Genomic DNA, 13874 nt, shown 5'->3' with positions numbered 1-13874 from the left:
GCAACAACATCTCAAATATTATAACAGCAGATAAAAGTAAATGAATGTGATCATTACAAAACTGTGCATCTAATACACTGAACACGAAAGCTCAAACATGAATTCATTTTAGACAGAGGAATTGTGTTTTCAGGTTCCAGCTGAACACAGTGTTTGGACTGAATTATCAAACTGATCAATAGAGGACTGCACAGTGTCCAATCATTAATTAATCACACGTTCAAAATAAATACATAAATAAAGGGAAATAACCTATGATCCTTTTAAAGAGAGAAAGGTGTCCAAAATATATCATATATAATTTTATTTAAAAAAAAAATAATAATAACACAGAGAAGTACTGTAGAGTGACCAAATATAACAGCATCTACAACACTTTTCCTCACAGAATCTTAGTGCACTCCTCTACTATGTTTCTTTGGACACCCTGTACTCAAACTGCCAATGTCAATGAGGAAGACAAGGAGCTTTCTGACTGATAGATAATTTTAGCAAGCCGTGTAAAAAATGCCGACGGTAGTATCAGAGCGGCAGATTGCAGGCCATGTTTTTGTGTGTGGGCTCTATTCCAGCAATCACTCAATGGTCCAACAAATGCCTGAATCATTGTGATAGAGGGTTGATGAAAGTCAGAGGCAGGGCAAGCTTGCTCTAATAAGCCACCGCTGGAGATTGTTTCCTGCATGTGCCGCTTTGACGGAAATGTATGAGGCGAAATAACAGGACTTTAACAGATTTCAGTCTGTAAAATCAAAATCTGTTCAATCAGTACACTCATTTCAGGGATGAACAATGGTGAGCACAATAACAGCGGACAACAACGAACAGCAGTGGTGAAAATAAATATTTTAGTGAAGAGAAGTCTTGATTCTTCTGGTTAATGTTTAATTGGGCTCCAGATGTCAGTGCACTTAAGGGAAATTAAGAGAGCTTGAGAGACAGGATGAAGAGCAGCGAGCAGTACACTGCTGGATCAGAGGCCATCCTGACATGAGGATTCAAAACGTTAGCTTCTGCTCCTTAAAGAAATGCAATGAATAAATAAAACAGAAACAAAAGCATTCGCTGCAGCTCCCAAAGACACTTGATGAGGAGAGAAAGGAGACAGAAGAGAGGAGTCCATCTGCGAGTGAGATGTGAAAGAACTCTGATGGGCCCCTGGGTGACCAGAGATGCTGAGCGCTTGGTTTGTTGAGAGGAAGTCTGGATTCCGGCTGTCATGAGTTCTGTAATCACGTTGGGAACACTGCGTTCTCGGGCCTGAAGTAAAGCGAAGTTGAATCTGACAGGTTGTCTTCATTTCTGAAAGGACTGGAGAGGGTATGACTGACAGCACCAAATCCTGCTTTAAGTTAAGAGGAAGAGTCGGTCCATAACACCAATCTAAGAACTCTAACCTAGACAGAGCTGTTAGTAAAAGCCAAGCAGGTCAATCTTGTGCGAAGAAGACACTAGACATATGTAATGCAATTAACAAAGGCGGGCTACTAACCACTTGGCACCAACTAACCCTTACTCCCCTCAATGCCAAAAATACAAAGGCAGAGGTTTTATAGCATTTTGTGCCAAAATATGATGCTATGCCTTTAAATAGATTCAGAAGCATATAAGTAAGTTTAGAAATAGAAGCATATTTTGCATGTCTAAAGACTTGCGTATACTTTATAAAAAAAATTTTTATAATAATAATAACTTGCTAGATAAGGTCAATAACCAATAGGGATGTAATGACATTATCAATATTGAATTACTGTGATAGCAAAAAATGTCTCAATATTATCGTGGACTCTTGACGATATGAAACGACAGGTCTTCTGGACAAAAAGTGTAGTTTTTAAATAAACATTTAAACTTATTACTCTAAAATAAAAAGCCATGCTCTGGCACAGTCTGGCACAGTACTGTCTGTTAAACCAACTAATCCGAAAGTATGGCTTAATCCCCTTAGTATGTTTGTGCTGCGCACCTACCACCTATTATGCTTTATTTTAATGGCAGATAATTACAGCATTTTAACAGATTTGTGAAGAGACACATTTTTGTTTTTCTAAGCCCGTTTTCACTGAAGCTACTAGACTTTTGCTTTAAAATAAAATCTCTACTGCTGTTTCGGTCCAAATAAAAGCTTAAAAGTGTAGAATAAACTGCTGATAATTAGAATGCTTCCCCATTCAAAATATTTCTTTCAGGTGTAGAAATTAGGAAAATATTGTAATTTTTACAATGATTATTAAATTCTACTGAAATTAGTTTGGCTTCCTAAAACATCAGTGTGAATGTAATTTAGACTAAGATAGAATATCACAAATAAAAAGAGGCTTGAGATCCCTTTTTTCTGACTTAAGTTCTTATTTAAGAACATGGGTTGGAGCCCTTAATTTGACAGGCAGTTATTACTAATACAATTATTTGACATATTTGCAATGTTTTTAATTTGTCCTGCTGGGGCATTTTCCCTGACTTTGACCTATTAATTATAGCCATTTAACATCACAGTATAATTGAAAGCCATCATTTTTAATATCTTATAGGCTCTGAAATATATAACAACTTTACATTTTTAGTGATTTTAAAACTTATAATATATATGCATAAATTATACAGATTCCTCTTTATTCAAGCTATAAAAGTGAATCAGTGAATAGAACAGTAAAAGGATTTATATTTTTATGTTGTTCTTTGATTTGCATCAATGACAGCAGGTTTCACTTTAAAATGCACTGTCTCTTTAAAACCCGATGCACATGACGCGGATCTGACACGTACCCAATTTTCTCCCAACTCTTTACGGTCACTTAAGACGTTATTACTCATTTAAGACATTTACAAGGTACCTCTCCAAACACAAATGTGTATTTAGACATAATTGTGTGTGTTTTAGTCTGCTGAAGTGCTGATGGTATGCTGTCTGAAGCGGCTCAGCATATGCATACAGCCGATAGTGAAGCCTTTCAAACTATAATTTACTCCTTGTTTAGGAGGCGTAACCCCAGCTATGTGTCTCCAAATTCTCGGGTTATAAAGAATAAAGAAGGGAAAAGTTAATCTTGCAAAATGGAGCAGCAATATCTTCTCAGGTAAGTTATTAGAACCATATCTAGGGACAAGTTGGCATTCACATGGCTCTGACCTTATCAACCCATTTGTATTGTATTATTTGATCTGCTCTTTTCGCTTATGACAGAACAGCTAATCAAGTTGATCTTGTCTTTGGAAAATATTCTTATTCGCTTATGTCAGAAACCGTGAATCTCTGTAAAAAATGGCTGTTTTCACTTCATTGCATCGTTATAATTCATAAAAGTTGTACTCGCCAACTGGCGACTGACAATGTTACATGAACTCACCAACACTGAACGCTCGCAATTGGCACTTGGCAAGTGTTAATTTTAGGACCTGGTTACATCCATACCAACTTATCAGTCAGATGTTGGATTACTATCTAGGCTTTTGTTCTTTTACATACAGTTGCCTGGCTGCCACCGGTTAGCTCCAGCCTCAGTAACCAGTAGTAATGCTGTAAAGTCGCACTGAATTTATTGTATTTACTATCTATGTGTAGATTCTCTCTGTCACAATGTTCTACATTGGTATTCTCGGTTGAACTGACCTGGAATGACATTACTCTGAACAAAATGAAACATGCTTAGTTCAAAGCCTTCTCTTACAACAAACAACACTCAAAAGCATCCAGTAGTGAGTTTGCGGCAAACTCATTAAAAAGTTTCTCACTTAAGTTCACAAGAAAGAAAAGTAAATGGATGGATAAAATAGCTTAGAAGAATGTGAGGAGGAGGAAATCACAATGAGGAAGACGAACTTTGTTTACCTGGCGGAGTCGAGGATGATGCATGTTCGCATAATTAATGTCTGATTCACTGGCATGTAAAATATCAGCCTAACACACACATTATAATTTAAATAATCTGACATCCCTGTAAAACACGCTTTTACCATTTGCCCTATTGAAGCTAGACGTCTTAAACTGTGCATAATTCAAGGTTCGGTCGCATAACATTGTCCCTGTGGGTATTGAGACAGGAGGAAGAGGGAGACAGAAAGAGATATCTCCATACAGAGCTGAGTAGTGACAGGTAGACAATGCTGATATGAATAATTGAAAAAAAAAATGAAGTAAAGCAACATGCCGGAGCTATTCAAAACAATCTAAATGTGAATAAATCATCAGTAGGGGGAAGAGAGAGAGAGAGAGAGAGAGAGAGAGAGAGAGATCTTAATTATCTTATGACTGTTAGTGTGTTTTTAAACAGTTTATTAGGAACAATCAAAGCTGACTTTCAAACTGAATTGTTTGCATCATTACTCCAGTCACACAATCCTTCAGAAATCCTTTTAACAATCTTATTTTCTACAAAAAACATTTATTGTTATTATTATCATCATTATTATTATCATTATTATTAATGTTGAAAAGAGCTGAGAATATTGTTTCCAGTTTTTGGGGGGATAAATTGAAAGAACAGCATTGTTTGTTACATTTGTTACAGTTGCAGTTATTTGTTATATTTATATTATTTACATCAAGCTTTTGATTTGTATAGTATTGTATATTGTTATTGAAACTTCATAATATTTCACTTAATAATACATTTAGTCCGGAATTATAGTTTGGAAAAAGTCTTTGGAAAAAGTCTAACTAGTAAACTGTTTACACGTTATGTGAAAACTAGTACAAGTATATAAATAAATAAAAAGAGACTTACTCATGGTTATGATCTCTGCTGAATAAAGTGATTCATACTGAGGAAATCCAAATCTCAAATCCTCAACCACATCATATATTTTAGGGTGAATTATGTCTTATTCCTCACATCGTGAAGCAAACAGTAAAATAAAAAAAAACTTGAAAAACAGCCTTGCTGTGTTGTCTTCTGTTGTGTGGGCGTATTCAAGCCTCGCGCTTCAGTGAAACATTAGAATCTAAATAGCGCGTTCAGCGCAGGGTCACATTAGAAGATAATGAAGGGAGACGTGAAAAACGGACATTGTGTTGTTTTCATATGGATTACTTTATCACAGAATATTTGTTTTCGGCAGTACTTGTTTAGTTTAAAAGACATGTCAAGCTTTCTATAGATATATCTCTCATGTCTCTTCGTTGAGTATTCACTGAGTTACAGTTCATTTTAATGACGTGTTTGTAAATGAAGTTCAGCGCAGACAGCACACCTAGTTATCTTTATTTTATTAATGCACAAAGTTCTGTTGTTATTATGTCTGTATACAAAAAAATAGACCCTTTACAGATTCGATTGATGTATTGCTCTTATCTGCACGATCAAAACTGGAAGTGTAATTTAAGTTCTTTTCGGGGTTATCAGGAGAAAATGACTCATAATGCGTTAATCGACTCGAGAGGGTTAAATGACTAAATCCAAAACCTTGTTCTAGGTGCAAAACTAATTTCTGGTGCATCTAATTCTCTTTGGTTTATTTAGTGTCTGTGTGTGGGTAGCAGTACAGAAACCCAGTACTAACAGCAGCAGGCAATGTTCCTGTCGAAGTGTTAGAAGGAATATCACAAATAAAATAGTTTCTGACACCAGTTTGCGAGTTAATTTTTAAAGCACACGTAGTTCAGTCAAGGACGGTTACAAGTCTGACTGATGAAGGCAGAAAATTTTGAAAGCTGATTCTTGGTTAAAACGTGTTTTTTCTAAATTGAAGGGTGATCATTGGAAGTCTTAATACTGTTCACACTACCTCGATAGCCCAAAACAGATTGATGGTGGTGGGGGGGGTTGGGGGTTGGAACTACATAGAATTAATTTAGTTAGCTAATTTAATTAGCAATTAATTTACAAATGGTATTTTCTATACACTAACTTTACACCTAAACCTACCCTTCACAGATTAAAAAAAAAAAAAAAAAAACTTTCTGTATGATTTATAAGCCTTTTGAATTATGGGGACACAGACACAGAATACGTCCTACAAACTGCCCCCTTGACAGTATTCCTGCCTGCTTGGCTAAAGATGTCTTTGACACTGTTGGGCCAAGCACTGTATCTTTGGTCAACAAATCTCTCAGCTCAGGGTGTTTACCATCTGTTTTTAAACATGCCATTGTACAACCACTACTAAAAAAGAATAACTTGGATCCTTCCATTTTGTCTAATTTTAGACCTATATCTAAACTTCCTTTTTTTATTGAAAGTCTTGGAGAGAGTTGTTTTTTAAATAAACCTCAGTCATTTATCGATTAATTTAGTATTTATGAAAATTTTCAGTTTGGTTTTAAGCCCCTGTCACAGTACATGAGCTGTTCTTTTAAGAGTTTCTAATGATCTTCTTTTAACTGTGGACTCTGGTCACTGCTGTTTTAGTCCTTTTGGATTTGAATGCGGCCTTCGATAAGGACAACCATTCTATTCTTTTATCTATACTTGAACAGTGTGTCGGCATTAAGGGCATATTTTTCGTCATCTGCTGCCCCTCTTTTTTGTGGCATCCCCCAAGGGTCAGTATTGGGTCCTATGTTGTTTTCTTTGTATATGCTGCCCTTGGGGTAAATTTTTAGATAGCACAATATCACCTTCCACTGTTATGCAGATGATGTACAGATTTATTTGCCTGTCAAAACTAATGACAAAGCTCCATTTCTGTCATTACTTAATTGCCTGAGAGATTTAAAAATATGGTTGGATCAGAACTTTCCTTGTCTTAATGAAAATAAGACTGATATTGTTGTGTTTGGTCATCCTTGGGATTTAAGTGGTTGTGTAGATGCACTTGGTAATTTAGGTTTATATGTTCGTCCATTTACCAAGAATCTCGGTGTGATTTTTGACAGTGCTTTTAAATTTAAAAAACAGATTAGTTCTGTTGTAAAATCCAGTTTCTTTTAATTGAGACTTTTGGCTAAAGCCAAGCCCTACCTGCCACGTAAGGAGTTTGAAAGTGTAATTCATGCTTTTATAACATCTAGACTAGACTACTGTAACTCTTTATATGTTGGTCTGGATAAGTCATCTCAACGCTTACAGTTAGTCAAAAATGCAGCAGCTCGGCTTTTAACTGGGACCAAAAAGTATGAGCACATTACCCCTGTCCTAGCTTCACTACACTGGCTTCCTGTATGCTTCAGGATTGATTTCAAGATTTAATTGTTTGTTTTTAAGATTTTAAATGGGTTGGCGCCTGCGTATTTATCAGAGCTTTTACATGTCCACGCTGCCGTTAAAGCACTGAGGTCATCTAATCAGGTGCTCCTCAATGCTCCAAGAACCAGGTTAAAAAATAAAGGTGACCGAGCTTTTTCAGTGGTGGCACCTAATTTTTTATTTTTATTTTCTGGACATTGTTTAGCACTTCGGTCAACCATGGTTGTTTTTGAATGTGCTATATAAATAAATTGAACTGAACTGAACAGAGAGTGTCCATATAAATCACCTTAATGTTGTAATACCTATGTCATACCCATGTCACTATACAAATTTGTGTCCTTATAAATCACATGAACATGCACACACACACACGTTTGTTTCTTTGAATTGTGGGGACCTTTAATAGACTTCTATTACTTTTATACTGACCAAACAATGTATTTTATATACCCTAACACAACCCTGAGACTAAATCTACCATTTACAAAAAACCTGTTTGCATTGTTAAACTTTCAGATAAACATCATCTATTGTGTGAAATTTTCAAACACACATTAAACATAGGATTACTTAACAAATAGCTTTTTCTTTAAAAGTAACTACAATAAAAAATAAAATAAATAAGCTACTGCTCTAAACTACAGGGAGCCCTTTTACTGTAAGGTTATAATTAACAACAGTCCAGACTTAAATTCAATTACTATTTATTTTTAACTATAATAATAAACAATCAAATTAAAAATTGTATGCAAAATGTACATTTTAAAATGCAGTTTTTAAATTAACTTCAAACTATACAATTTATATTTGTTGTTGAAATAATCATTTACACCGTGGCTTTCATAACTTGCTTCATAAAAGTTTTATTTAAACACTGAATTAAAACATCACTAATAGGTAAAGTAAAATATAATGACTATGACTATATAATCTAATATTTCTCTGAATGCTTTTCTCTAGACTTAATTTCTTTAGCAAATAAGAGCTGTAGACAATGATGACTTGTCTGAGCAAAATTAAATTCTAAAGTTTGTAAACTATTTTTATGATCTTTTCACAACTGAAACACTAATTTGAGCGATTGCACGAGACGTTCATTCATGTTTATTTTGTAAACTAGTAACTAGTACTATTAAACTATTATTAAAGAGGGAGGAATGATGACGTTCACTCATGCTCCACACTGCCGTTAGAACTGAGGCTTGTATTCAGGCTTTGTATCTGTCACACCAAAAAAGGAGAGCTCCAAAACGTCATGTATTGTCTGAATTTCCTGAAAAAATGGAATGATCTGTTCAGTACACATGCATACTGAACAAAAGACCTGCACCGAAAATGTTTGATACGAATATGTGTACCGTTACACCTAGGGATGTCAATGATTAATCAATGATTGATTAATTGTCGATAAGAGATGCAATCGATAAAAACTTGTCGTTGTTCGGTTAACCAATTTAATGTTGTGCTGCGTGCAGCTCATGTGCACTCAACACATGCGAGCGGCTGTGACGGTGACAGTATATAAACACATCATTATTCATTCACAATGTACAAATTAAGCTTTTAATGTGATTTAAACTTTAAAAGTACATTAAAATAGAAACAACACAAAAGTTCTTCAACATGCAAAGCAATAGAAATGTAGTAACTAAGTAATTTCCCCAGATAATTGTTTCATATTGTGCGCTTTGTAGGGCTGCGGGACACGGGACAGAAAGACTATCCTACAACTTGTTAATTCGTTCTTATGACTAATTAATTTGTGGCAAGTAGGGCTGCACGATTCTGGATAAATTGAGAATCACGATTTTTTGATCTCATATAGAGATCACGATTCTCCTACGATTCTTTATTATTATTATTATTACTATTAACATTATCATTATCACAAGTATATAAATTAATTATTTTATTTTGCAAGGATTCTTTAAATTGATCAAGTGTGACAAAGACATTTATAACAAAATATTTCTATTACACACAATTATTGTTCTTCTGAACTTTCTATCAAAGAAACCTGAAAAAAATCTACTCATCTGTTTTCAACATAATAATAATAATAATAATAATAATAATAATAATAATAATAATAATAATAATAATGTTTTTTTTGAACGGCAAAACAGCATATTAGAATGATTTCTGAAGATCATGTGACACTGAAGACTGGAGTAATGATGCTGAAAATACAGCTGCACACCACAGAAATAAATTACATTTTAAAATACATTCAAGTGAAAGCAGTTATTTTAAATGGTAAAAATATTTCAAAACTTTACTGTTTTTGCTGTACTTTGGATCAGATAAATATAGTTTGGTGAGCAGAAGAGACTTTAAAAAAACATTGCACATCTTATGGTTCAAAAACTTTTGACTGGTAGTGTAGCCTATATATAATATATTTAAAACCCCAGTTTTTTTAATATTAGAATGATGAAAAAGTTGTTTAGATCACTGATTCAACGACTCACTCATAAACCTACTACACTTGTTTCATTTCTGGATGAATCAGCGTTTTTGAACCATTCTCTTGAATGAAAAATTAATTCATTGACAAATAAATTAAGACACTTGTCGCCACCTATTGGTGAAACAATGCAATCGACACAAACGTTATTTAAAGCGCAGTACTTTCAAAAGGGGATTTGTTATATTTTGATCGCTGCCATATAGACATCAATGTTTATATTTAAACTAAAAACTTTATCCCTATATTTCTGTGATAATATAAATGACTGTAAGACAGATATAATACTGTGTAGTTGAAAAGACTGTTTGTGAAGATGTTTCTTAACCAAACATGGTAAGAGCTCTCTCTGTGTCAGCGGCAGTGCGCGCACGGATTTGAATGATCCGGTAAGACTTTGTCAAAGGTTTAACAGACTCGGGGAATCGTTGTCTTTTAGAAATGAGATCGAGAGGGTGTCTGAATCGAGATCGCGATCTTTTAACGATTAATCGTGCAGCTCTAGTGGCAAGTGTCCATATTTCATTAATTTTGTTCCCTAAATAACCCATGATTTAACTGAAATAAGGGAACAAATTAATAAATAGAACGAATTAAAACTTAATTCATTAAATCTTTCATTTCCCTTCCCATGTTTACATTCTCACAGTAAGAGATGCGAAAACAGTGATTAAAAGTGAAAGATAAAATAAACCAGAAAAATTAGACGGTTAGTCTGTGAAGATTTAGGGGGAAAAAAACAGTGACTAAATGTTATTGAATTTGTGGAAATTCGTGACCAACCGGCAAACAAGAATAAAGCCACATAAATGAAAGACTATAGGCTCGAACGGCATCCAGAGGCATGGTCGCGATCTAACATTTTACAGTTAACCTATTATTCCTCTAATAAACAAAGCTTTTATACCACACTTGTCATAATCAGAGCTTATAATTTGTAAATAAATAATTGTTGGATTCAAAACAGCAATTAATAGGTGCTGTGACCGACACTGACCATACGTTTTCCCAGAACGTTCAATGATGTCACTAAACGTTGACGCCATTGTTCACAAAACATTTTTTTTTTTATTATGCGAAATATATCGGACTTAATTAAAATAACAGATTTAAAACAGAAGTGTGGGAGCGCTCCAGGAGTTCAAGGAAAAAATTGATGAATTGAAAAATTAATTTGTTTGCTTTATTTTACAAGAGCACACATCTTCTGTTTTTTATTGTGAGAGTTCACAAATGAAAGTAAACACTTTTGCGGAAAAAGTTTTTATTTATTTATTTATGTCTCAGCTGTTTTGATCGCGCCAGAGCCTGCCGCGCACACGTATTCCAGCAATTCAAACTTACATCGCAGTCTGTTAATTATCAAAATAAAATAGCCAACTAAACATTTAAAAGTTTACACTAGTCAGTTTAAATAGAACATTGTATAGCGGTTCACTCTGCCAAGGAACGTTTTTGCGCATATGAGGTGGATGAGCTTTTCCATCTATATGCAAAAACATGTAAAGTACAAGCCTAGTTTACATTCTAAATAATAGTTAAGCATTCAAATATAAACATTGCGAATATGGAAACATTTGGATTAGTGCCAAATGAGACATGAGCAATAACCTCCAAATAAATCTAGCCAAGTGCTCGCAAGCCAAGTGCTCGCTCATCCTAGTATGCACGCACACACCCACTGTCACAATCTAATGCACTGTATGCCAGATTTTAAAAACAAATAAGCAGGGATGCATAAATTCAAAATCTGACATTTTCGAGAACAGAATCAAGCAGGTTCAAATTAAGTACTGGTCATAATAATCACATAAAAAGATTTAATGTGAGCAACAGTGTGTTTTGCTGCAGCAGCGCCGATGGAAGAGGTTCACTTACCTCGCAGCACAGCCACATGCACCACAGTTACGTTTGGGATAATTTCCTTTTAAATGCCATAATGTCAGTTGAAAACACTGCAACTGTTTTAAAATACAACAACAAGCACCACAAAACCATTTAAAGAGCTGCATTCAGCGGTCTCCGTGCTGGATAGGAACCTCAAATGTATGGCACACTCTCTTCATTTTATCAAATGATCATAATCACATCTATTCATTTTATAATCCTGCCACTAGCATTTTATTCAGACTAAAACCCCATTAATTCAAGTGAGAAAGTGTTTTGTGTGCGTGTGGCTTTTGCACATCCTGTCATGCTGGTGACCGCATGACAGGATGTAATAAATGCATTTTGCAACATTAAGGTTAATGATTAATTGATTAATTGATCGTTAATTTAAACATCGATGGATCATGGAAATGATCGAAATTTGACATCCTTAATTACACCCATAGAAAGCATGTACTAAAATACATCTGAATAACTCAAAATAAAATAACTATTCAAATAAAACATTCAAAAACTAAAAAGTTCATAGACTACCAAAATGAAACGGTCATATATTATATCTAATGATATCTAAGTTATGATTAGCTAAGCCTCTTAAGCTCTTTATAGGGCTGTATTACATTATGAAACATTAACAAAACAATATAAACTGAAATGTGATTTCTGAAGGTCAGACTGAAGTGAAAACATGAGGAATGTTTCTAACAATATAATTATATAAAAAGATATGCAGAGCAACAGGTGCTACACACAGCAAGGAAAAACTCAAAGTTAGTTCTTCCTATAACTTCACAAAGGCTAGGAAGCCCAAGATTTTTGTTTAAATATTTGATTATGCTAACACAGTACAGTACTTATGCAGTGACCACACAGAAGTGTTAACATTGACTGACCAGCTCTCTGTGTACCGAAGGTAATGGCGAGCCTGGTCAGCAGATCCTCATTCTCGTAACGCTCTTCTTTGGCGACGACCCAAAAACAGCTCTCGGACATCTCCTGGGGGGAGATCTGCACAGAAACAGCAATCAAAGAAAAAACATCATCATGACACATCATGGGAGGTCAGGATGCTGGTGTTGCTAGGCAACATGAGGCATCTAAACAGTGAGGTGGTTTATGAAAAAGTAAAGAGGAAACCTATTCAAATATTCATACTGTGTTCTATTGCTGGTCTTTATTTTGTTCTCCTACATGATGTCAGTGTGTGTGACAGCTGAATGCAGCCCTTGAGAGGCTCATTCTCAGTCGTCTCAGAACATGAAAACACAGGGACGATATCTCCAGTCACACATTGCCACACACTGGCCACACGCACATTTAAGATACCCAGGGCTCCAGACTGCGACTAAAACTGTCGCATTTGAGATCAAATTATTTAATATGCAAGTGAAGTCTTTTGAAAGGCCTCTGGCAACTATATATATTTACGCTATGACTTAAAAATTTGCATGCGATGTCCTTTTTCCTGATTGTTTTGCATTATGTTCACATATTAAACTGAGACGATGTGCATCAAAGTTTTAGTGGTGGTGAAAAAACAGTGTTTCGAGCAGTCCTCATCTCCGCCGAATAGCGGCTTTGACGGCACACCTGCTAAACACAGCTCAGCTCAGAAAGATCGAAATGAAGGAGACATGCAAAGTAGGAGAAAAGCGGTGTCTATCTTGTGCACAAGTTGAACAAACTACAACAGGAAAAGCTGTCAGCTGTATGGACATTAACAAAACTGTTAACAATTCTCGTTTACAGTGGGTACGGAAAGTATTCAGACCCCCTTAAATTTTTCACTCTTTCTTATATTGCAGCCATTTGCTAAAATCATTTAAATTATTTTTTTTTCCTCAATGTACACACAGCACCCCATATTGACAGCAAAACACAGAATTGTTGACATTTTTGCAGATTTATTAAAAAAGAAAAACTGAAATATCACATGGTCCTAAGTATTCAGATCCTTTGCTGTAGACCTCGGACTGGGCCGAAGGTTCACCTTCCAACGAGACAATGACCCTAAGCACACAGCTAAAATAACAAAGGAGTGGCTTCACATCAACTCCGTGACTGTTCTTGAATGGCCCAGCCAGAGCCCTGACTTAAACCCAATTGAGCATCTCTGGAGAGACCTGAAAATGGCTGTCCACCAATGTTTACCATCCAACCTGACAAAACTGGAGAGGATCTGCAAGGAGGAATGGCAGAGGATCCCCAAATCCAGGTGTGAAAAACCTGTTGCATCATTCCCAACAAGACTCATGACTGTATAAGATCAAAAGGGTGCTTCTACTAAACACTGTCTAGTAGAAGAAAAACTATTTCAGTTTTTCTTTTTAAATGATGTGCAAAAATGTCAACAATTCTGTGTTTTTCTGTCAATATGGGGAAGTTGTGTG

General features: G+C 35.2%; 1 protein-coding gene across 1 annotated transcript in view; it reads right to left on the bottom strand.

The window, feature by feature from the left end:
- LOC113110818 (protein diaphanous homolog 3-like) overlaps positions 1-13874 on the bottom strand; it is a 211720-nt gene that overhangs the window by 166548 nt on the left and 31298 nt on the right. The window contains exon 12 of the mRNA XM_026275020.1: positions 12378-12492. Within this exon, the coding sequence (XP_026130805.1) occupies positions 12378-12492 (115 nt within the window). The remainder of the gene's footprint in view (positions 1-12377; positions 12493-13874) is intronic.

The sequence above is a fragment of the Carassius auratus genome, chromosome 11 (assembly GCF_003368295.1).
Source record: "Carassius auratus strain Wakin chromosome 11, ASM336829v1, whole genome shotgun sequence".
Taxonomy (NCBI): domain Eukaryota; kingdom Metazoa; phylum Chordata; class Actinopteri; order Cypriniformes; family Cyprinidae; genus Carassius; species Carassius auratus.
Note: the sequence above shows the minus strand (reverse complement) of the source record. Positions and strands in the feature narration are given on the sequence as shown.